The 26270-nt window shown below is 39.1% G+C and overlaps 1 protein-coding gene and 1 long non-coding RNA gene across 2 annotated transcripts in view; one reads left to right on the top strand and one right to left on the bottom strand.

The window, feature by feature from the left end:
- Positions 1-7589, bottom strand: part of UOX (urate oxidase) — a 98984-nt gene extending 91395 nt beyond the window's left edge. Inside the window, exon 1 of the mRNA XM_059883957.1 lies at positions 7324-7589. Within this exon, the coding sequence (XP_059739940.1) occupies positions 7324-7389 (66 nt within the window). The 5' untranslated portion in view covers positions 7390-7589. The remainder of the gene's footprint in view (positions 1-7323) is intronic.
- LOC132344887 (uncharacterized) overlaps positions 1-10500 on the top strand; it is a 33462-nt gene extending 22962 nt beyond the window's left edge. The window contains exon 4 of the long non-coding RNA XR_009493954.1: positions 9543-10500. This is a non-coding gene — a long non-coding RNA (uncharacterized lncRNA). The remainder of the gene's footprint in view (positions 1-9542) is intronic.
- Positions 10501-26270: the final 15770 nt, after the last annotated feature.

Genomic DNA, 26270 nt, shown 5'->3' with positions numbered 1-26270 from the left:
CTTACCTATTTTATTTTTTATTATTTATTTATATTTGGCTGTGCTGGGTCTTTGTTGCTGCGCTGCCTTTTCTCTAGTTGCAGCGAGCAGGGCCTACTCTCTAGTTGTGATTCACAGGCTTCTCATTGTGGTGGCTTCTCTTGTTGTGGAGCACGGGCTCTAGGGCTTGTGGGCTACGGTAGTTGCAGCTCTGGCTCTAGAGCATAGGCTCAGTACTTGTGGTTCACAGGCTTAGTTGCTCTGTGGCACGTGGGATCCACCGGATCAGGGATGGAACCCGTGTCTCCTGCATTGGTAGGCGGATTCTTTACCACTGAGTCACCAGGGAAGCCCAGGAATGATTTTAAAAGGTAACTTTAAATAAAAAAACTTTAAATAATAAATTCTGTAGCTTTAGAATTCTATAACTGGTTTCAGCAGGAATTGAAATCTTACTTCATTTAAAGTAGGCCTGCAGGCATCCGGGGCTTTGTTGGCTGTGCCAGTGGTGAGGACTGAGGATTTCCCTTCTCCTGCTCTATCAGTGTCTTATTAATTCACTCTTAGAGATAAGAGCATTGACAAGGTATGCCATGGAGATTAGAGTTACAGCTGAATTAAATAAAAAGTCAACTAGAGTCATGAGTTTTCCTTGTAAAATCAACTCTCAATTATTCCCTACGTGGGTTACTATTTCGTTGATTTTCCACAAGGAATGTTAATACCAGGCTGACTTTCTCATGCTATCAGCATTCTCTCAAATCGACAGCCTGTCCCCCACTGGTGAGTGCCTCTCAAGGGAAAGTCCTTTTAAATGCCACTCACCTAAAGCAAATCATAATTAGGACGGGAAATTAGGTTAGGAATGCTGTGCATTCCCAGGCCAAATAAACTATTCACTCAAAATTTTGAATCATTAGTACCAGAGTCCTGCTTCCTATAATAGGGAAAAACTGGTTGCTGGTAGAACTGTACTTTTCCTTAAGACAGATGATATTTTGGAAGCATACTTCTAAAAGTCTAATCCAGAACTCTGGGTGACCCAATAACCTGCATTTTCACAAGTGGGTCCTAGAGAATAAGAGGGCATGTTCAGGGCCTTCATTGTATTCTAAGTAGATCCAAGGAGCATTCTTCCAGCTGTTGCTTATCTTTTTTTCAGTTCCCCCTCCCTTCCAAGCCAACATTGTGTAACAGGAAAATCAAAATGGCATCGGTATTGCCAACAGAGCTATTTAAAATAGAGGTGGGAGGCCATCAAGGAAGAGTGACTGACATATGTCTCAGCCCAGATGGGGCTTTCCCTAGTGGCTCAGCAGTAAAGAATCATCCTGCAATGCAGGAGTTGCAGGAGACACAGGTTCAATTGCTGTCGGGAAGATCCCCTAGAGAAGGGCATAGCAACCCACTCCAGTATTTTTGCCTGGAGAATCCCATGGACAGAGGAGCTTGGCAGGCCAGAGTCAGACAGGACTGAAGTGACTTAGCATGCATGCACTTACAGCCCAGATGAAATCTGAGCTTCAATCACGATTGTCTCAACATAGGCATCCAGAACATCTTCCCAATGATCCAGAAACTCAAAATACTTATTTGACCCTTACCCTAAAATAAGTCATGACAGCTTATCTATCCATTAAGGACAAATACTTCCTTTCTTGTGTCATAGTTAATCATAATTCCTGCCGGACAATTTTAACCATTTTATGGCTTGTGCCTTATAAGCCCCTGACTCACTTTCCAGGAACACTCTTGTTTTACCAAATCTGTATCTCCTGAACTGCAAATCTTAAGATCCCGAATAAAGTTCTTTGTTCTTTGCAGCCTTGATACTGATTATTGTTTGACATTTGATATGTGTTTTAACTTAATGGAAAGTAAATTACAGGAAACACTTCCAATCTCAGGATAAAAAGTAGGATTTTTTTTTAAAAGTTGAACATTCAAAATACTATAAAATCCATTGAGGCCAGATACGATTTTTTTTTTCTATTATATATGAGTGAAGAGAGTTTAAACATGTGTTCTTGACTAAATATGCTATCCATTTATTTCCCTTGATTAGTGATTTTTTTCACTTTTTAAAACCCAAAGCTCGTTCTTCAAAAAATCTTATTTAGGATCCCAATTTTTAAACAGATAAAACAAGGCTACACTGGTTGAAATGAAAATGGAGGCCCAGAGCCACTTTTATGCTCATCACTTAGCAACCTGCAGATCCCAGAAAAACTTCTGTGCAACCCTAGGGTTCTGTAACCAGTGGTTTGTTCCATTGCTCAATATACTCTTAATTTTATTATTGGATCAAGCCAATCTTCAGAGAAATATGTATTTGAAAAGTGATTTCGGCCTTATTAGAATTGTCAGACTTCCCAGATAGCACTAGCAGTAAAGAATCCACCTGCCAAGGCAGGAGACACAAGAGACACAGGTTCGATCCCTGGGTCAGAAAGAACCCCTAGAGAAGGAAATGACAACCCACTCCAGTATTCCTGCCTGGAAAATTCCATGGACAGAGGAGCCTGGCAGGCTACAGTCCATGGGGTCACAGAGTCAGACATGACTGAGCACACATACACAGAATTGTCTGAAAGTATAGAATTAAATTTATTCAAATTGCATTGTTATCCTTTTTTTTTTAAATTAAAATAGATTTACTTAAAAAGTAACCCAAGGATCAAGAGTTATATTTAGTATAATGGCCAAAAGCATAGACTTTGGAACTAGATTGACCACGTTTCAAATTCCAGCCTTTCTATTTATTAACCACCTGACCTCAAGCAAGTTAGTTGACTTCCCTATGCCTTTGCAAAAAAGGAGATGAGGACAGTAATACTATCTACCTCAGAAAACACTGTATTAACATGCTATATATAAATGAGAAATAAATGAATTCTAGTTTATAAAGCAATCAGAAGAATGCTATAAAATGCAATAAAGTGAACGACCAAAAAATTCTTTTCTGTAACCTCAGTATTAAGAAACTTTCTTTCACCCAAAAATATGTATTTTTATTATGAAAGCACTGTGATTCTTATAAATGAATACTTCTTCACTGTGGCAAAAATACGAAGATATGTCTCTACTTCTCCCTCTAAGGCCCATGGGAGAAAAATTAGATGACTTCTCACTGAAACCATACAAAGCCCCAGAGTATTTAAAAAGTAATTCATGTAACTACTACTAGGTCTAAGCTGGCACATAAGTATATAAAACCTATTACTCTCTTTGGGCTACAAGTACTCTTTCCATTACACCACCCTGCATTCTAGGTGGAAGGAACCACAAGCCCAAAGAAATGAATACAGAGCATGTTTATAAAGTAGTAAATATAAGAAAATAGCATAGGTTTTTATTTACCAAAAATTCATATTAAATTATTATGTATCATTAATTTAAAATATTAATATTAAATAATATAAACTTCATAATAGTAGATGGGGAAACAATGGAAACAGTGACAGACTTTATTTTCTTGAGCTCCAAAATCACTGCAGATGTTGACGGCAGCCAAGAAATTAAAAGACTCTTGCTTCTTAAAAGAAAAGCAATGACAAACCTAGACAGCACATTAAAAAGCACAGACATTACTTTGCCAACAAAGCTCCATATAGTCAAAGTATGGTTTTTCCAATAATCATGTATGGACGTGACAGCTGGACCATAAAAAAGGCTAAACGCTGAAGAATTGATGCTTTTCAATTGTGATGCTGGAGAAGACCTTGAGAGTCCCTTGGACAGCAAGAAGATCAAACCAGTCAGTCCTAAAGGAAATCAATCCCAAATATTCATTGGAAGGGTGGATGCTGAAGCTGAAGCTCCAATACTTTGGCCATCTGATGTGAAGAGCCAATTCATTAGAAAAGACCCTGATGCTGGGAAAGACTAAGGGCAAGAGGAAAAGGGGGCAACAGAGGATGAGATGGTTGGATGGCATTACCAACTCAATGGACATGAGTTTGAGCAAATTCTGAGAGCTACTGAAGGACAGGGAAGCCTGGCATGCTGAAGTCATTGGAGTCACACAGAGACAGACATGACTGGGCGACTGACCAACAACCAAATGTGCCGAATACCTATTCAACAGGCCCTCTTTTGAGTACTTTACACATATTCAGTCATTTAATTTTCACAACAAATCTGTGAAGCCAATAAAATTATGATTCCCATTTTACAGATAAGGTAATTAAGAGTTGGAGACATTAAGCAATGACACATAGGTAGTAAGTATCAGGGTTAGGACTCAAACCAGTTTTACCTGACTCCAAACCTGTGTTCCAAACTGCTCACAAAACATGACTTCATGTGACATACGTGAAAAATAGGAATGAGAAAACTTATGTAAGACATACTGCAAAGAAGGAATCCATGGAGTTCAGCAACTGTTCCAATGTATTAGAGAAAGGGAGGGAGTTAAAGATGACTCAAGTTGGAAATGTGAGGAACACGGAGAATAGGGACGGTGTTCAAAGAGAGAAGTCAAGAAGAGCTGGCTTCTGGCAGCGTGATGAGTTCATACGTAAACAGCACTCCTTCCAGAGCAGGAAACAGTGTGTACAGCAGAGTGTTACTATTTTCACGCTAGTTTATGCTACTCAGCCATCAGATTTTCCAAAAGCCTAGGCAGAGGCTAGACTGGAACTCCTACTTCTTGACAGTCTGAACAGATTTTTCTATCCTCCTTTACTATTTGAACAATAAGCATGATTTTAAAAGTGGTCAGAAGAAAAAGAAATCAAAGAAAGGTGCTAGTTTCTTAAGGAATGGGTAGTCTTTTTCTCTAGGAGTTAAAGCAATGAACACATCCTTCTGCACAAGAGCCACCAGTATTTTGGCAAGAGCTATACAGGGAATATCAAAATGGGCAGTGCCATCTCAGCAGAAACAGAAGTTCCACTTTTTGTGAAAACTTCTGTTTCTTCCACAGCCACCACCATGACTACCACCACCACCACCACAAAATAAGGGGAAACTTTTCTGAGAAAAAAAAAATTCATGATTGAAAAAAAATGTTAGGTTTCTGCTTTTAATTAGTTGTTGGCTTAGGCAAGTAACTTGACTTTTCTATGCTCACCTAGTTCCCTCCTCTAAGGACTTGGTAGGTTGTTTAGATTTTATTTAGCTCAGTCTTCGCTTGGACTGAACTGATGCTACAGTTGTGTCCACTGTTTTATATTCCATTATTCAAAAAGGTGGAGAGGAGAGACCAAACAATATTACAGCTGAAAGTACTGCTACTGTTTATTTTGTGCAATTCCTTCAGTTTATAAATAAACAACAAAAAAAAATGAAGCACAGGGTCTTGATTCAGCTGGTCAGCAACAAAGTCCAGTCTAGAACTGAGCTACTGATTCACAGTTTGGGCTTTACCCAATGCACCACTGTGTCCTTTCTAACCAGCTGGTTTAGAAATACTCACCTTTGGACTTCCCTGGTGGTCCTGTGGTTAACACACCATGCTTTCAAAGTAGGGGACATGGGTTTGATCCCTGACCAGGGAACGAAGATCCCACATGCTGCGTAACACGACCGAAGAAAAATACTCACCTTGGATGAACTCAGAGTGAGTCACAGGGAAAAAAACAAACAAAAAATATTAGGCCTCACTGACTGGAGTGAGATTTATGTGTAGGACTTAAGGTTCTTATTAAATGAAATTTCATAACACATCACTTGAGACATAAAAAAAACTGTGTTATGTGCTGTTTATAGCACAGTATAATAGCAAAGTCTTCAGACAGAATCTCTGGTCTCACCATAGCAGACACAGCATACCCTCAGAAAACCTGCTGCTGTGACTACAAAAGGAAAGAGATGGTACCTTTCTACCTGAGAGTGCCCACAACAAAATCTTCAGTTGGCTCCCACTTTGACTTTGCTGCTAGAAAAGGAAAAGAAAAAAAAAAAAAAAAAAAAGACTATGTTCTGAACTAGGCATACAGGAGAGAAATTGGGTGATAGACGGTGCCAGCCAAGTCCTCCAGCAACATCCCAGGTTCCCATCTTCAATTCTCTTTTTCTTTACTGCTGACCTTTAGAAGGATACAGAAATACTGTTGTAAATAGAAAACTCAAAAATGGAAACTCTGGTGAGAGTCAGCTGGCACTGGTGAAGGAGCTGTGCGCAGAAGTACATGCTGTCTGCACCAGGGGCTGGCTCTGCTCACAGCCTCTGTGGTGAGCTGTAAAGCTTCATACAACCATCTGGTGGACACCCTGGAATTCCACAGAGATAGGCACTAAATGGACACGGAAAAGACTTACAAAGCCAATTCATTGTTTTCATAGATCAGAATCTTTTTACCATCTAGACAAGAGTGAAAATGAAAAAATGAAATTAACTGCTTCCCCCTTTTGAGGTAAAAGCAATCTGGAAAACAAAATAACTGCCCACTCTGAACATAAAGGAACATATCTCCTCTGACACTTGTGTGCCTCAAGTCTTCCAAGGGGTTCTTTTCTTAATGATGTGGCTTTATGCCGTTTACAACCCCAGATCCAATATACTTAGTATATCTCTTACTCTAAAATGAACTTTTTTTTTTAAAGTTGCACTAATATTCATTTATTTATTCATTCATCAATAAATATTTATGAGTATCTCTGATGTGCCAGGCACTATTTCGGGTGCTATGGATATAGCAGTGAATAAACTAAATTCCTGTCATGGAACTTATATTCTATTTGAAATCTCTCCCTAGATGTTTGTTGAATCAGTGAATGATAAATAATACTGGGGGTAGCCTGTGAGAATTAGGTGAATTAGAGCATAAAGATGTGCTCAGTTGCTCAGTCATGTCTGACTCTTTGAAACCCCATGGACTGTACCCCACCAGGCTCCTCTGTCCATGGTATTTTTCATGCAAGAATACTGGAGTGGGTTGCCATTTCCTCCTTCAGGGGATCTTCCAGACCCAGGGATCAAACCCTCATCTCCTGCATTGGCAGGCAGATTCTTTGCCACTGTGCCACCTAGGAAGCCCAGTTTAGAGATGGGCTGTGAGCTATATAAAACCTAAGATTAAAAAATATATACATATATATTTTATAAATTGATCCTTGAATTTCATCTCATTCCCGTTCAACTCTCTCTTTAGGTTTGTCTAAACTGCTATAAAATAAAATAGAAACAATTCCTAAGAACTATTTCTCCCAAGACACTGAGCATAAAATAGCAACAAAGGAAAAAGAGGTCCTTATAAACAGAAAAGAAAATAGAACCTGGTAATGATCACCCTCATCCAGTGAAGTCCTACCTCCTTCTACAAGCATCAGTTTTTTAAAAAATCCAGTGAATCTCAAAGACCAGCACTAAGATAAGTAACAACCTGGTCGAAAACTTACTTCAAGGAGGTTCAGAGATGACCTTCCACAGCCTGGACTTTGGGGTTCCATGTTGATTAAGTTCATCTGAACCAGTGGTTTACTGCTGACCTCCAGTCGGTGGCATCTTAATTTTCATAGTGTCCTGGGTGGTGCAGCCAGTGGAGGGATGGGTCAGACAAACTCAAGTGTTTCATAATGTAGTCAGGCACAGAGCAAGTCCTTTGCCTCTGGGAAGTAAAGTTATGAGGATAAAAGCTTATGACGGAAACCACTTCTAGCATCAAGGAATGTTAACAAACAGGGCAACATAGACAACAAAGCCTAGGTAATTATTAAAACAAATGTCCAAAGAAAGGCCATCATTGGATGAAGCTATCTCTCTCTTTACCCTCCTAAGCTTACTGAATGAAAGAGGTTTATTATTACATCAGGAAAAGTTAAAAAAAAATACCAAAGCACATAATATTTGCTACCAAAAATAATGCTACCTTCATCTCAGGGTAGTTTCTCCTTAGAAGGCAAACCTATAATAAAAGGAATGAACTAGGTTTTATTTGCCCTCACTCTTGTATAAAGTATCATAAATATTACTATTGGCTATATTCATATCCAAGAAAAGAGCTAAAGTCAAACAATAGTTTTCAAATAATACCAAGGATATGCAAGTTTAAAAAAAAATCCTTAAAAAAAACCCCGAAATATAAACATGAACAAGAATATAAAACAACTTGATGAGGTCTAGAGTACAAGTTGCTTCCATCCTGAGGAGAGAATTAAGAGGTAGGTTCAAATCCTGATTTGCTCCCTGGATCATCCTCTCAGGCAGTTCCTCACAAGAAGGACAACTTCATTACCAGTAATGATTAAGTAGTTAGAAGCAGTTCTTATTTAATTACAGGAACCCAAGTAATGATGAGCAATAGATATAAAATACATATATTGAAAGAACATGTACAAAACTAGTATTATTTTTGTGAAGTATCTTGTATCAGAAAGACTTGGGGAGGGGGAGATAAATGGGGTGGGGGTGGGGGCGGGGGCAGGAAGCAGATGTAAAATGAGGAGAGGAAGCATAAGCAACACTTGTAAAAATGGTTGTTAACTAATTCTAATCTCTTGCTTTTTAAAACTTTCAAAATATTTTGAGTATCGGTTCTCTTCTTCTTCTCTTTCAAGTTTTCATTCTTTTCTCCAGTTTCCTTTTATAGCTTTTCTCCCTTTGGGGACTTTTCCTTTTTCTTTGTCTCCATCTTCTCCATACTGCTAAGCTCCGAGGTTCTGTGGTTAAGAAAGGGATGATATGAGAAGAGAGAATAAGAGTGTGACCAGAATTAGAGACTGAAACATTTACCTCTCTTAAGCCCTAGCTCTATAAGGATGTCTTTATAACCTGGTAAAAATGATCACAGAACATGGCAGAAATGAAGACTTAGGAAAGAAAGTCCACCATTATAAAGTCCAGTCATGAAACATGTTCAAACATGCACAGTCATTTGCTGCACCTCCATATATTCCACCATCTGGATTTGATATTACATAAAAGCATAATAGGAAGCACTGAATGCCAGAAGGTGTGAATGAAAGAGATGACTAAACAACACCTCGCCAGTGACCGAAATCCAGTGTTTAAGATGGACGGGTTGTTGTCCATACATTCTTGGAAACCCAAGAAGTGTGGCTTTCCAGAGCTGTTTCAGATGATTTTGCATTTCAAAATGCATGAAAATTGTTCATCTTGTAAAATAGGCATAATCATTGCTGGCATTACAGGGACTTAAAAGGGCCACTATGTACCCAGGAAAACAACCTGATACATCTTATAATAAATGTACACCCTCCATCCATGAGTAAAGTATAAAATGAAACAAAATACACAAACAGAAAAAATAAAGAATGCTAATGAAGATATCTTGAAAGATAACCACCAGGGGCTTCCCAGGTAGGGCTACTGGTAAAGAACCCATCTGTTAATGCAGGAGACATGAGACACGGGTTCCATCCCTGGGTTGGGAAGATCCCCTGGAGGAGGGCATGGCAACTCACTCCAGTATTCTTGCTTGGAGAATCCCACGGACAGAGGAGCCTGGTGAGCTACAGTCCATAGTGTCGCAAAGAGTTGGACACAACTGAAGCGACAGCATACACACCATTATTTTTATTATTAAGCTACTGGAATATTTTGAAGTGTTAATTGCCTTTCTTTTCCTCCTCTGTGTCTTTTTATTTTTCTTTCTTAGTGTCCTTCATCATCCTTATAATTTCCTATGTGGTCATTCTACTGAAACTGAGAAGCCGGTCTTCTGAGAGCCGGCGCAAGGCTCTGTCCACGTGCAGCTTACATATCATCACTGTGCTTCTGGTCCTGGTGCCCGCCATGTTCATGTACATTCGACCCTCCACCACCCTGGCTGCTGACAAACTCGTCATCCTCTTTGACATCGTAAAACCACCTTTGCTGAATCCTCTGATCTACACGCTGAGGAACAGTGAGGTGAAAAATGCCATGAGGAAGATCTTCAGGGTCAAGCGGAGCTCGGGGGGAGAAGTCAAACTACAAGGCTTCTCATGAGCCTGGACTTGGGAGACTTCCCATCTTTGTAGCATCTAAGACGGTTTTGCATCTCTGGTCTGATTCTTGTAATGACAACTCTTATTCTTTTTCTAATAATATTCCACTCGCCCCCTCAATCTTTGCAGATTATCTGCAGAGTGAGGCACTAGGAATACAAATAAAAGTAAATTGTAATCACTACAACAACAAAAAAAAACTTGCTTCCCAATTCAGGCACATAGAAATGATACATTTATTGCCTCCAAGTAGTTTTGGGACAAGACAGAAAGTGGAAGATGGCAGCAAATCATTTTCATCATTCTTCCAGGATCTTAAGAGAACACAGTGGTTTTGTAAAGGGGACGTATGTTTCTTGCTGAACATCGAAAAAGTGTCTTGGCTAAAAATAAAAAGGGAAGAAGACTGTCATAAATAGATTCCCTCTGATCTAGGTTGGCGGCTGAGGGGAGAAGAGAGAGAGAGGCGGAGGCTTGCAGATTCTGAAAGCAAAGTAGCTCATGTCCTACCAGAATACTAGTGCAGCAGCGAGACCCAGAGATCAAAGGCTGCCTGCTGTGTCTCAGCTGGGAGAGCACAACAACCTAAGTACAAAATTTTCAGATAAAGTCCGTCAGGTCAGGTCAGGTCAGTTGCTCAGTCGTGTCCGACTCTTTGCGACCCCATGAACTGCAGCACGGCAGGCCTCCCTGTCCATCACCAACTCCCGGAGTTGGTAGCTAAAGGTAAAGCATATCATTCCCACAGGTGATGTATAAATTAAGGTTTTTAGCTTGGCAGCATATTGTACCTGGTTTGAGCAAGAAAAGAATGTATTACCTTAAAAGTGGAATTTATTGGAAGGTTATAGGGAAGTTCAGGCTTTCCAGATGGTGCTAGTGGTAAAGAACCTGCCTGCCAATGCAGGAGAATGAGAGATGTGGCTTCAATTCCTGGGTTGGGAAGATCTGGAGGAGGGCATGGCAACCCACTCCGGTATTCTTGCCTGGAGAATCCCACGGACAGAGGAGTCTGGCAGGCCACAGTCCATAGGGTCACAAACAGTCCGACATGACTGAACCGACTTAGCATGTATGCATGCACAGAGGGAAGTTCAAGGAACCAAAAGCAATTTGGGAAGATCTAGCTTCAGAAGGGGAAGATTGAAGTAATTTTGATGACCTGAGTAACAGGAAGTACGGGCTTCCTTCAGGGTGCTGACACCAAGTTCATCAGCTACAATTTTTTCCAACCTGAGTCACTCCTCACAAAATTTAAATTCCAGGAAAAGCTGGATGAAACTTCCTTAGATCCCTTTTCAGCTAAAGAGGGTAGAATAACTTGTCTGATACTTGCAGGAGATGGTAGGTATTGGAAGGGTTAATTCCTGAAAGGAAAATTTAACTGCTATTACAAAACATGACAGAAAGAATGGATGCTGGACAGGCATAAATAATACATGCCAACTATAGGTGCCAACTTTATATATACATAAATCTCATATGGTTGATCACTTTTTTAAAAAAGTATTTATTTATTTGATTGTACTTGGTCTTAGCCAGGGCATGAAGGATCTAATTCCCTGACCAGGGATGGAAACTGGGCCCCCTGTGCTGGGAGTGTGGAGTCTCAGACACTGGACCACCAGCAAAGTCCCCTGGTTGATTACTTTTTGATACACTGTTCATGTGTAATAATCAACTGGAAGAAGTTGAGGTTCAATTTTTTTGAGTATTCATCATGTCACTCTCCTGTTTACAACTATTCACTGATCCTTCATTCTTTCCAATTCCTTTATATTCTTCCAGTCCTTGCCTATCCCTCCAGCTTCGTCCTCAGGCCCCTTCCTTCAGCACTGTACATTCCCGTTATACTAAGGGACATGCAGTTCCTTGAATACATTATCTTAATATTCACAAGTTTTTACACATGCTACTCCCATTGCTTGGAATGACCATCCCTATTCCTTGTCTGCCTGCAGAATCCTCTCACCCAAATCAAACACTTCCTCTTTAGGATATCTTTTTCTCCCTAATATCCTTTCCCCATCACTTCTCTTCATCATGGTTCAGTTCAGTTCAGTTGCTCAGTCATGTCCGACTCTTTACGACCCCATGAATTGCAGCATGCCAGGCCTCCCTGTCCATCACCAACTCCCGGAGTTCACTCAGACTCACGTCCATCGAGTCAGTGATGCCATCCAGCCATCTCATCCTTTGTCGTCCCCTTCTCCTCCTGCCTCCAATCCCTCCCAGCATCAGAGTCTTTTCCAGTGAGTCAACTCTTCGCATGAGGTGGCCAAACATCATCATGGTATCCCCAAATAAATTCATTTTTCTATTACAATTATTTGCTCATATATTTGCCTCACCTATAGATACATGAGCTTTTAGGAGTAGTTTCTGAATATATAGTTGTTGAATTGGGACTTCCTTGGTGGTCCAGTGGTTAAGACTTCGCCTTCCAATGCAGGGGACTTGGGTTCAATACCTGGCTGGGGAGCTAAGATCCCACATGCTTCAGGGTCAAAAAACCAAAACACAAAACAGAAGCAATATTGTAACAAATTCAACAAAGCCTTTAAAAAAAATGATCCACACACCAAAAAAATCTTTAAAAAAAACTTGTTGAATATATTAGTGAAATTTTCCAATTATATACCACTATTCACCCAGGGCTCACTCTGCTTGGAGTTATATACAGGAGATACAGTAGGGATTCATACAGAACATTTACTACCACATTAATTCCCTGTTAGGGGTATGCAGTGGGGAAGGAAAAGTGTTCTAGGAAAGACATAGGTTTTCATTAGAATCTCTTAATATTCACTATTCCTTAATTACCATGTCTACTTGCAAGCACAATGCACCATTTCCTGCCTATTTTATTTGCTGATATTACTTTTGCAAATTTTATTTGTCTTCATTTCATTTCTGAAATGGTAAAGTTCATACTTCAAATTATTTATAAATTACTAATGAAATACTGGTTTTACATTCCACTGTACAGCACTGTCCCCTAAGAGCAAGCATGCAGGAGCCACATGGCCTGGGTGTGCATCCTGGCACTGGTCAGGTGACTCTGGGCCAGAATATTCGAACTCTGTGCCTCAGGCACCTAATTGATAAAAGTAAGGTCCGTAATAGCACCCAAAGCATTGAATCATTGAGAGGGTTAAATGGGTCACAGATGTAAAGCACTTAGAACACTGGTTGGCAGGTAAAAAGTGCTAAATAAATGTTAGCCACCATTCTTATTGAAGTAAAATGTATACCCTACCACAGTATCACAATTTTTTGTCATGAAAATAATACAGTACATGAGAAGTATAATTACAGAAAGCATTCAGAAAACATGAATTTGTTTCTATCACAGTAGGATTCAGGTTCTTTGGTGTAATAATCAGGACACAAGAAACAGTTCAAAACCACTGTAATTTAAAACCACCCTTAGGAGCTAATGAATGAATGGGGGAAATAGGATAATATGCGGACGTGCTAATTCACCTCAGCCGTGTCTGACTCTTTGTGATCCCATGGGTTGTAGCCTGCCAGGCTCCTCTGTCCATGGGATTCTCCAGACAAGAATACTGCAGTGAGTTACCATGCCCGCCTTCAGGGGATCTTCCTGACCCAGGAATCGAACCCGCGTCTCCTGTGGCTCCTGCATTGGCAGGCAGGTTCTTTACCACTAGCGCCATCTGGGAAGCCCAAAATAGGGTAAACAGAAATCCAAACCCACTCAGGGATGCTTTCTCACACAAGAGCTTAGTAACTGGGAAATAACCAAATAGGAGCCCAATGAGATTATTTAATCTGAAGTGGCTAAGAGAGGAAGTGGATTGCCTCTAGTTGGGAGAATTTACTATGAAACTGACCTTTGATAAAGGAAATTTAAATAACTTATCTACTCACTGTAAGTCCAGTTGAAATGAAGTTGGTACCATATAAAACTGGCTTTCCTAGTTTTCTAAACATGCTGGTCACTCAGTAAGATTTATGTAATAAAATATGTTTTAATCTTGTTCAGGAGTTTCCAAATTGTCACACTATTTATATGACAAGATGCTTGGAAAGACAAACATTTCTGTAGTTTGTGCTTACTACAAATTGATTAAGGACACTGCATGTTTTTATAGTCATGAAAATAAGCATTGGCCCTAATGTCCAGGATTAAAGCCAATTGATCTTAAGGACAGTCAAGCTTTAAGACAACTTAAATCACTAAAATACCTTCCCTCCTCCCTAATCTCTCAGAGTTTATCTTTTGATGGGATGTGTATTAATGAGTCAAATCAGATTACTGGCTAGGGAAAAATAACTGTGCTATTTTGGCATGTTTGGAATAACATGAGGATGACTTACTCGGTGAGTAAGATAACTTACTCTGTAAATTATAGTATAGAATGAATAGTATTCTATAGTATATCTATAGTATTCTATATTATTTATGGAATGAATGAATGAATGAGTACTAGAACAATCTTAATAAGATTGTTAATAAGTAATAATCTTAATTAATCTTACTTAATAGTTTATATGGACTGAATGTACTATATTCATTAAACACATTTCTAAGTTTAGGAAGACTTCCATTTTTAATAAAGATGCCTAAGAATCAATGCCATGACTCCTATTTAAGTGTTTGATATGACAATACAATCATCCTCTGGAAAAGACAACACACTGTATTTTCTCATCTAGAACATCACACCTGAGCAATCTATGTTAGATGTTAGTTTCAAAACAATTGTAGCAACGTTTCTGTTAATTTGAAAGTGTAAGTGTGAAAGCGTTATTTGATCAGTCACGTCCAACTCTTTGTGATCCTGTGGATTGTAGCCTGCCAGGCTCCTCTGTCCATAGAATTCTCCAGGCAAGAATACTGGAGTGGGTTGCCATTTTCTCCTCCAGGGGATCTTCCTGACCCAGGGATGGAACCTGCATCTCCTGCACTGGCAGACAGATTCTTTACCACCAGGAAAGCCATGTTAATTTGAAATAAAATATTAAATAGATGATAACTTTTATTAGCTATGTACAGTACATTAGGTGCATCTTCATCTTGTACAATGCAAGAAGGCACTAAATCTCCCCATAAATGGTGTGAAAGTAAAATCTTATTCAGGCATTTAAAAAAATAATTTTATTTATTTATTTTTGGCTACGCTGGGTCTTCGGTGCTGCACGGACTTTCTTCTAGTTGCGAAGTGTGGGAGCTCCTGTCTAGTTGTGGTGCTCCACGGGCTTCTCTTTGCGGTGGCTTCTCTTGTTGTGCAGCATGGGCTCCAGGGCACTCCAGTTTCAGCAGGTGCCGCACATTAACTCAGTCGTCGTGGCTCCCGGCTTCCATAGCTGTGGTGCATGGGCTTCTTAGTTGCTTTACTGCCATGTGGGATCTTCCCAGACCAGAAATCGAACCTGTGTCTCCTTCACTGGCAGGCAGATTCTTTACCACTGAGCCACCAGAGAAACCCCTTATTCAGGTATTTGAAAACTATTTTGTTCCTGAGAAAGAAATCTGGAAGAGAATTTTTCCTGGCTTCTGACCAACAATTTTGTTATTGTGTCAACCAAATAATTTTCAATTTATTATGTCAGGAAATCATAAAGATAATTCTTTCCCACTTTTTACAACTGGGAACCCCTGAGGTTAAATCTCTTTTTAGTTATAGATATGGGAAAGTGAAAGGGAAATCACTTAGTCGTGTCCGACTCTTTGTGACCCCATGGACTGTAGCCTACGTCTCCTCAGTCTATGGAATTTTCCAGGCAAAATACTGGAGTGGGTTGCCATTTCCTTCTCCAGGGGATTGTCCTGACCCAGGGATCGAACCTGGTCTCCCGCATTGCAGGCAGATGTTTTACGATCTGAACCACCAGGGAAGATATGGCAAACAAATACATCAAATATATATACATACATATATATATATATATATATATCACCTCCACAAGAAAAAACATGGTTTGAAATAATTAAATGAAAAACAAATATTGTTTCAAACTTCATGCATCTGCCTCTATTACAGGATCCACATTTGACTTCATCAAGGGCTTTGTTCCTGAGAATTCACTGCAGTCAAGAAAAGAAAATGAGTTATATGCAGCTGTATGGGGTTGTGTTCAGTTAATCATTTACTCTAAGTCATATGGACTGAAAGGCATGACCCATGGTAAATTAAAAGAGCAATGGACTAATAATTCATAGCTTAATCTGAACGCTGTTTTAAATCTCTTTGAATTTCCATTTTCCCACTGGAAAAATGGTGAAAATGCCTGCCTTGCAAGAATTTTAGGAGGACTGAGATGCTATAACAGAAATACTTTGAGACTATCTAAGGTTAGTTGTATCATGCTGCTGCTATGTTGCTTTAGTCGTGTCTGACTCTGTGTGACCCCATAGATGGCAGCCCACCAGGCTCCGCAGTCCCTGTGATTCTCCAGGCAAGGATACTGGAGTGGGTTGCCATTTCCTTCTCCAATGTATGGAAGGTGTATCATAATTCCAAGTATTTTTAAACAGCTTTGGTTTTTTATTTTACATAGATACTAGTAAGGAAGACTGGGGGGATGATGAATGGTTCCTTCTACTGCAAGCCTTTTTTAGAATTTCTTAACACATATCAGCGACCAGAACAAGATAATATTTGTGATCCTTGATTACTTTAAAAAACAAAACACAATTTTAAAAAAGCACAAAAGTTAAGACTGGTAACTTTCCGTTCAGCTCAAAATTTATTTTAGAAATGATAACTTCACAACGAACTATTCACCTTCAGTCTTAAGCGTATTTCATAGGGATGATTTAAATTTCTGATATTCTGGTTCCCACTGATGAATTCTCCATTTTCACAAGTTTTGATGAAGTCTATTCACTCTAGACAATTTATGCAAACCTAACTTGAATAGCTGATTTTTACTTTATCCCCTTGAGTTCCTAGAACTGCCCTGATTAAATTTTAAAATATAATTACAGGTAGCACATTGAGTCAGTCAGTTAGTCAGAGAAATCTGAGCTCTGAAAGCCTACTTCCTGCACCACACTGCATTAAGTACTCTGGAGGAGGGCGGGGGTGGATGGGAACAGTCATCATGAAATGATTTAAGGATTATTATTAACACAACAGATCACCAAGCACAAAGTACTCAAGTGGAAACTCTATACACAAAAGTTCAAGAAATGGAGGATAAAAGAAGCACCTTTCCAGCTTTAACTGCCTGTCCTATATATTTAGTAAATGTGTTTTATGACTGCTAGTACTTTGCTGGCATCCCAACAAAATAAACAACATTGGTCTACTTAACAAATGGGCAGTCTGGGTTGGTGGAGAGCAGTTCTTTAATTTATTTCACTTGGTAATACTGCTACCGCTTTACCAAGTGAAGGGTCAGGGAGACATTTTTTTTAAAAAACAAAACTTTTTATTCTGGAATAATGTTCAGTCAGTTCAGTTCAGTCACTCAGTCATGTCCGACTCTTTGCAACCCCAGGAATCGCAGCACGCCAGGCCTCCCTGTCCATCACCAACTCCCGGAGTTCACCCAGACTCACGTCCATCGAGTCAGTGATGCCATCCAGCCATCTTATCTTTGTCATCACCTTCTCCTCCTGCCCCCAATCCCTCCCAGCATCAGAGTCTTTTCCAATGAGTTAACTCTTCGCATGAGGTGGCCAAAGTACTGGAGTTTCAGCTTTAGCATCATTCCTTCCAAAGAAATCCCAGGGCTGATCTCCTTCAGAATGGACTGGTTGGATCTCCTTGCAGTCCAAGGGACTCTCAGAAATGTTGCAAAAATAATACAGAGTGTTCCAATATACCATTACCCAGTTTCCCTTAATGTTAATATTCTACATTGCCATAGGACGTTTTTCAAAACTAAGAATCAACATTGGAATGTTACTATTGACTAAACTCTGGAATTTATTCTAATTTCATTTATTTACACTAATACCTTTTTCTATTTCAGGATTCAGTCAGTCCTTACACCCTACATTACATTTCATAGGAGTGTCTAATGTCTTACTGCTGAAATTTAAAAAATCAACTGTTTCTGGGCAATGAGGCTAATCAGTCAAAATATTAATGTGGAACAGTAATAAAAATAAATTGAGTGTTCAAGAGGCACCTGGGCACACCAGAGTATCAGATTCTTAACCTTAGCAAAAAGTATGTATGATTTTGTAGGTAGTCATTAACCTCTTTTATTTACCTAAAGATGATTGTATCAAGACAAGTTCTACCATCATTTCTAGAGGGCTCTTGGTCATTGTTGTTTGGTTTTTGTTTTGGGTGTTTTTTTTTTTTTTGTATATCCATGAGAATGTTTTGATAAGATTACTCTTTTGCTATCACCTACTGTAGACACCTAGATTTTCCAAACAAAGACATGAGAAGAGGCTCACTTGGGTCCCAGTTAAGGAAACTTACCTTAGATACTAGAGAAACAAAACCTTAAGTAGTCTGCTAAACATGTATCAGGGGGCTTCCCTGATGGCTCAGTGGTAAAGAATCCTCTTGCCAATGCAAGAGACATTTGATCCCTGGGTAGGGAAGATCCCCTGGAGGAGAATCCCCTGGAGGTGGTTGCCACCCACTCCAGTATTCTTGCCTGGGAGAATCCTATAGACAGAGGAGCCTAGCGGGCTACAGTCCAGGAAGCCTCAAAGAGTTGTATACAACTTAGCAACTGAACAAAAACGGAACGTGTATTAGAAGATCATTATGAGTCAAGACCAATGGGTTTCCAACTTGGGCATGCACAAGGATTACCAGAGGGCTTGTTAAAATACAGATTTCTGAGTTCCATCCCCAGAGTGTCCAACTTAGAGGGTCTGGGCTAGCCCAGGTATTTGCATACTAACAAGTTCACAGGTGATGTGGATGCTGCTGGTCCTGGTACTACACTTTGGGAATTACTTTTGTTGATAGTCGTATGAAAGAAAAATAAAGCCATTTTGTTCTGATGAGGTTAAGTATAATCACAGGTCTCTGGATTTATCTGTTGCCTACCAGTTTGATAAGGGATCTGTTAAATCTCATTTCATGTCTGTGCGAGGGCTAAGTTAGAAAAATAAAACAAAGATATGAGCTTTCCACAGCAGTTCTCACAAGTCTGTCTTCCCTTCAATCAATTCAATCATTTTTAAAATATTTGTTGACAATAAATTATTATAAACCAATCATAAATTTTTGGCCTGAAACAAGGCCTCTGATCAATGAAACTTAATAGGGTTGGGGGATTAAACACACATCTTCAGCAGTGTTTCTGAAACTCTGCTGTGTTTATGGATCACCTAAGGATCTTTCAGGTGGTCTAGGTGTGGACCCTGAGATTCTGCATTTCTATCAAGCTTCCAGATGATGCATTGCTGCTGGGTCATGGATCATACTTCAGGTTAGGTATATGCCTTTTGATGATTTTATCAAATACAAGATGTTCTAGCATCTAGTACTCTCTGGAGAATCTTGGAACTTCCTAGTAATGCTCTGTCATAGAAATAGTTCTTTGGGTGCCTGATTCACTTTGCTGTACAGCAGAAAGTAACACAACAATGTAAAGTGCCTACACTGCTGCTGCTGCTGCTAAGTCACTTCAGTCATGTCCGACTCTGGGTGACCCCATAGACGGCAGCCCACCAGGCTCCCCCGATCCCTGGGATTCTCCAGGCAAGAACACTGGAGTGGGTTGCCATTTCCTTCTCCAACGCATGAAAGTGAAAAGTGAAAGTGAAGTCGCTCAGTTGTGTCTGAGTCTTAGCGACCCCATAGACTGCAGCCTACCAGGCTCCTCCATCCATGGGATTTTCCAGGCAAGAGTACTGGAGTGGGGTGCCATTGCCTTCTCCACCTATACTCTAATTTAAAAAGAAAGAAAGAGAGAAAAAACCAACAAACAAAAAAAGAAATAATGCCTTTGACTAAGGCAAGTTTCGGAATATACAAATCTGCATCCTGAACCCAAGTCTTTAGAATAAAAGGATAACTGTAGGGAAACTAAGTCAACAAAATCTCCCTAGAGTGCACTGGTACACGGTGGAAACTTCTTGAATCTGGTCACTTACTGAGGGGTCTTTTATCTTTAATCTCTACTTTTTTACCCTAGTTAATCTACTAAGTAGGAGTGACCTAGGGAAAAAATACACAAGAGTATAATCCAGTTCTGCAGTTTCTGCCCAGGTCACTGCCATGAATGCTCATCTCATGAACATGTCTTCAGTTCCTGAGACTGTTCTTCCATCTCCTTAACTGTCTCTGTCTCAGAGATCCTCCTGGCTCTTATGATGGAATTTCCAGGAAAGCTACTGACTTTTGTTATTCCCCCAACAATATATAAGAACTTATCAGACCTTATCATCCCTGTTAGAATGTAAAGGGATAAAGGATAAGGAGTCTTTTATATCTATTTCATCTGGTTGCTACAGAGAAAAAAAAAGGAAGCTTCAGAAAAATTGAAAAGGTTTGCTGATTGCCTCAAGAAGAGGAGGACTGGCTATGAAAATGCATTCTTTTCCATAGTGGGTTGGAAGAGAAACCTTACTCAGAATCAACTAATAGTATAAACTGTGGGTCTCCCAAGATGCTGCCTGAGGATCCATCACAGCTGGGATGGTAGCATGCATCCTGAATAGGGTAGAAGGACCCCCACAAAGCCCCCCTCAGACTGCCTCTATAACTAGACTCCCAGAATATATTCAGGTGAATGGAAAGGTGTCTCTAGCTAACTAATGGTGGCAATGGAAAAGTCAGGCAACCTTCAGGGGTCCACAGATGAAAAAAGGTAACAGTGAGATGGCCTAGCCCTGGGTGGTATACATCAACAAAAGGCCCTCACTACTCACAAGTCTAATTCCCTGATTCTAACCCTGCATTGCATTATGGGCACTACCATCAGTAACCTGGAGCCAAAAGAAACCCCTATTCAAAAAAAGCAGAACTTCAGAAAACTATTCACTACTGTAAGCTTGACAACTTACTAGTACCAGAGGACTTCTCTGATGAAACTAGTAGTGATTTCAACATTGTGATTTTTTTTGATACTGTATAAAGAGTGTGTCAATGTATAGAAGAAATGCATAACTCAGTGAACCAATATTTTTCAGATGACCAATGAATGCATGATGTTACAAAATCATGCATCAGTAAAAGATCCATTCAAAATGTAAAACAGACCAATGGAGTTTAAGGTAACAGAACATAAAGAGCTTGTTGATATGATTTTAGATTATACGGTGCAATTAATCTTTAAAATTCAGGGTTTTCTTGATAGCTCAGTGGGTAAAGAATCCTCCTGCAATGCCGGAGACCCTGGTTCCATTCCTGGGTTGGGAAGATCGCTGGAGTAGGGATAGGCTATCCACACTGGTATTCTTGGGCTTCCCTTGTGGCTCAGCTGGTACAGAATCCACCTGCAATGTGGGAGACCTGGGTTTGATCCTTGGGTTGGGAAGATCTCCTGGAGATGGGAAAGGCTACCCACTCCAGTACTCTTGCCTAGAAAATTCCATGGACTACACAGTCCATGGGGTCACAAAGAGTTGGACACAACTGAGGGACTTTCATTCACTTTCAATCTTTAAAAAACTTACTAGTCAAATATTAATGTAATATCAAAAAGAACATCTTTGGCTATCTGCTAAAGTTCTTAAACACTCCTCCCTTTTCCAATCACAGACCTGTTGGAGGCCAGATTTTTCATTATATTCTTTAACCAAAATGGTATGCCACAATATGTTAAACACAGACATTAGATACAAATGCAGTATCTCCCATTAAGTCAGACATAAAAGAGATTTGCAGAGCATGTAAAATGTCACTTCTCATTGGCCTTTTTGTTTGGAAAAATATATCTATTTTCATAAAGTGTGTATATTACACATAATCGGTTTATTATCATTTTTAAATAAATTTTTTCTAAGAAAATTGAAGAAATTAAAATTTTCTACATGGTAAATATTGATAGATATAAAGCATATAAATAAATGTTCTTTGGAGTCCCCAATAATTCTTTTAAGCTTTTTATTTAAAAAAATTTTTTCCAATAATTTTCAAGGATAAAAATTTAAAAACTGCTAGCCTAAGCTATGGGTTTCCCTTGTGTCTCAGCTGGTAAAGAATCCGCCTACAATGCGGGAGACCTGGGTTTGATTCCTGGGTTGGGAAGATCCCCTGGAGAAGGGAAAGACTAACCACTTCAGTATTCCGGCCTGAAGAATTCCATGGACTGTATAGTCCACGGGGTAGCAAGGAGTCAGACACGACTGTGACTTTCACTCCACTTCACTTCAGCCTAAGCTAAGGACTACGCTTCTATCAGCTTTCATTTTTGTGTCTGATAATTATACAGAATGCTTGCTGTATTTTGTTTGTGAAATGGTAACAGTAGAATATATTTTACATCACATTGTAATTCTATGATAACGGAAAATTAGAACATAAATGTGGCGGAAAATAAACAGTATTGGTTATAAACAACTGATATTTGTATCTCTGCTTTGGGTGATCTAATCACAACACATGGGTTAACAGATATGGAAAATATATTCTGAGCTACCACAAGTAAGTGAAGTAATGAAGCAAAGTCGCTCAGTTGTGTCCGATTCTTTGCGACCCCAGGGACTGTAGCCTAACAGGCTCCTCCATTCATGGGATTTTCCAGGCAAGAATACTGGAGTGGGTTGCCATTTCCTTCTCCAGGAGATCTTCCCAACCCAGGAATTGAACCCAGGTCTCCCGCGTTGTAGACAGATGCTTTACCATCTGAGCCACAAGTGACTTACAAATACACCTAATCTGGTTCTTTGAAGAAGATGTGAGAAGAAATTTGGTCTTGATTATAAAACATGGTAATGGTCATAGAACCTCTCATACTCTGGGGATTTGATTCTGTACTTGGGCTCTCCCCATTGGAATTCTTTGAGGACAGGGAGTTGCTTTTTGTTTTTTAATTCTATGAATACATATATTAAAAAAGCCAGAGGATCTGGCATTAAGTATGACTTAATAAATATTTGTTGAACGAATCAATCAACAGAATACTAAATACTCAGATATACAAAAGTCATGCCAGGCTGATTTCTAAATTATATTTATGCTTGTTCCATAGTCAGAAATATCATCCAGAAGCACTGAATACCTTACAAAAATATAAATAAAAGCTTTTGTGATGAACTCAAAAAACAAGAAATCACTTTGCTGCTAAGTCACTTCAGACGTGTCCGACTCTGTGCGACCCCACAGACGGCAGCCCACCAGGCTCCCCCGTCCCTGGGACTCTCCAGGCAAAAACACTGGAGTGGGTTGCCATTTCCTTCTCCATACTAGCGTGTGAGATGAGTGCAATTGTGCAGTAGAAATCACTTTAGGAGATGATATTTTAGTGAAACTGGATTTTTATTGTGGTGTTACTTTTCTTGTTAAGGATCAGAAATGTGTATCAACATTTCTGATATGGTGGAACTACATGCACTCTGCAAATATTAGCAGACAGAAAAAAGAAAAAAAAAACCCTGTTTATGCAAACAGCCCACCTTGAAAGTGAAAGTGAAGTCGCTCAGTCATGTCCGACTCTTTGCGACCCCATGGACTGCAGCCTGCCAGGCTCCTCTGTCCATGGGATTTTCCAGGCAACAATACTGGAGTGGGCTGCCATTTCCTTCTCCAGGGGATCTTCCCAACCCAGGGATCAAACCCAGGTCTCCCGCATTGTAGGCAGATGCTTTTACCATCTGAGTCACCAAGGAATGCTAAGGATAAGACTACTCAGAACATAAAGTGAGGACTGTCCTTCCATCCAACACCATCATGGCCAAGTTTAGTGTCTACTGAAAAAACGTTAAAAGTCTCAAGGAAATTATTACAATCTATAAAAACTTCTGGAAGAAAACTGTTGGTTTCCTAATATATTTCTGGTTTCTGGAAAGGCCAGGATATGCATTATGTCTATTTCATAGTGTGGAGTACATAGAGATGACAGTATTAACCATACAGTTAATCTGCAGGTTTCCAGCATTTGAGAAGTCATCGTATTTGAGTCATTCTAATTCAGTTTTGGGTAGGAGTGTGTGTGGCTCTAATATGGCCTCACAAAACTGTATTCATTCTACTCATTGACTTTTTTAACTTCTTTCAAAGGAGAGCTGACATCCTGAGAATTGTACTGACACTGTGAATTCTTGTAATAACTTCTCTACCATCTTCATTAGTCACTAAGACAATTTAAGGTATACAATAAACAAAAAAGAGGCTTCTCAAACTTCTATGAGATAAGTAATTTAATTGCCAAAAACAGGTCTTGGATACCAGGGAAATATTCACAAATGAGAAACTAGCTCTGTAATAGTTCTATTGTCCCGTCAAAAGAAAATTTGGAGAGCTTTACTTGATATAAGCATTTTATTGAGCAAGAAACACTGCTCAAAACAGGGCAATTTTGAGCTGAAATGTGGTTAGAAGCTCAGCATGCAGCAGTGACAGCTGAGTTTAAAAAGCATGAATGAGGGAGCACATTTGTGTGTGTGTGTTGTGTGTGTGACTGGTTACTAGAAACTTACAGTCTTTATATGGTAGCAGCACTGTGTAAGCTTAACTGTCTATAGCGATTCGCTGGGAAGCTATAAGGTCATATTGACCTGAAAAAAGCTGTTTTAGTTTTAGAGCAGAGTCAGACTTTAGGCAAATCTGGACCGTTTAAAAGTTTTAGTTGTATGAGTGTTTGGTCTAAAAGTATATTCAAAATGAGGTCTCTATTTTGGTTTTTCTTTAACCATTAACAAACTGAATGACATAATTCAAGCTCAGAGAGCATTAATTTATTACTTTGTGTTTCTTAAATAGTTATAGCACATTGTAAACAAAAAATTTTTTATCCCTAAACTTTGTATTTCTTTTTCCTCATTCAATAGACTAATATTTTGTACTTTTGGAATGATTTCTGTTATGTAAAGAGCTTAAGTCATACTGTAAACACAGATCAAATTTTCTCAGCAGAATCTTAGGTTATATTTGTTTGGATCACTGAACTCATCTGGTGTCCATGTGTTGTATTCCAGGGTATTCTGGAATATCATGTATATTTGTATTCTCACATATCAAGTAAAAAAAGTTATTAACTATCAAAATTAAGTGTGTTATTTTAAAATAATGTATAGTCTATTAGGAGTAGGCCCTGCAAATAATAAACAATAAGGCAGTTACTGAAAAGAAGTGCATGGAAGAAATGGACCTCAAACTAAGGAGCACTCAACATCGAACACTACTGAATACTTACACTAGAATTCTGTTTTATCTTCTTCCAAACTGTAAGCTACTTGAGGGCAAGCATGATGTCTTTTTTCCTCAACAATGTTTAGTTTAGCCTCTACATCTAGAAGTAATAAAAATAACTAGTTAGCATTTATTGCATGTGTATGTTTCTTTAATGTACGTTATCCAAAGAAACTATGTGGTAATATTAGCCCAGTTAACAGATGAAGAAAATGAGGCTCAGAGAGATTATTGATTTAACTGAGATTTTACAGCATCTATGTGACTGAATCAAAATCTAAACACAGATATGAACACAGAGCCCACTGTTTACATCACACTTGCTCTCCCTATTCATTTGAGTAGTATTAAACACACTTTTGCTGAATTGGTCAATACTTTTGTGATTTCTTCCAGATAAGAATTCTATTCTGATCATAAAATCATTTTATTCAACTCATACAACCATCATTATCAACAAGTAAGGAAGGCAATAAGCAATGAAGGCAGCCTCTATAAACAGCTCATGTATGGAACCTCTAAATAAATAAAGACAGTTACCCACTTCAGGATTATTTTATTTTTACAAGGAAAGAATGTACTATATGTAGAGAGACAGAAAATATTAAGACTAGAAGAGACTTCCAAAATATTTCAGTCTGTTTTTTAGATAAAGGTTGGTCTGTCTCCTCCTGCTGCCCCACCCCCACCTCAATTACAATCTGATTATTCCTTTTTAAATAAGTCAAGTAATATTTTCATGACCACTTGAAGCTAAACCTGTAGGCTAGTGACTTTTTAGCTCCACACTACTTTTTCCTTTTTATTGTACTGTATAATTCAAATCCAGTTTTGGATCTAAACAGACAGGTTTTGTTTTCTAATCACAATTCTAGACTTGTAGCTTGGTAGAAGGTTTTGGTGGGGCTTGTATTCTAAAATACAGTTTTGGTATCTTTAATATCGTGTTTGAAAGAACTTGAAAAGGTGAAAATGAAGGATGGAAACCAAAATATTAGACTATCAAAACACCCAATGTCAATATTGAAACATACAACTTGAAATTATGGTAATTTCTTGAAAATCAACTGTTGACAGTAAACCAAAAAGATTGTTTGGAGGTCATTTTCCTAAAATTAGAATGAGGAATATAGCAAAATTTAATCACTGGGA

The sequence above is a fragment of the Bos taurus genome, chromosome 3, assembly GCF_002263795.3.
Source record: "Bos taurus isolate L1 Dominette 01449 registration number 42190680 breed Hereford chromosome 3, ARS-UCD2.0, whole genome shotgun sequence".
Lineage (NCBI taxonomy): Eukaryota > Metazoa > Chordata > Mammalia > Artiodactyla > Bovidae > Bos > Bos taurus.
This window is presented reverse-complemented; position numbering and strand designations above follow the sequence as displayed.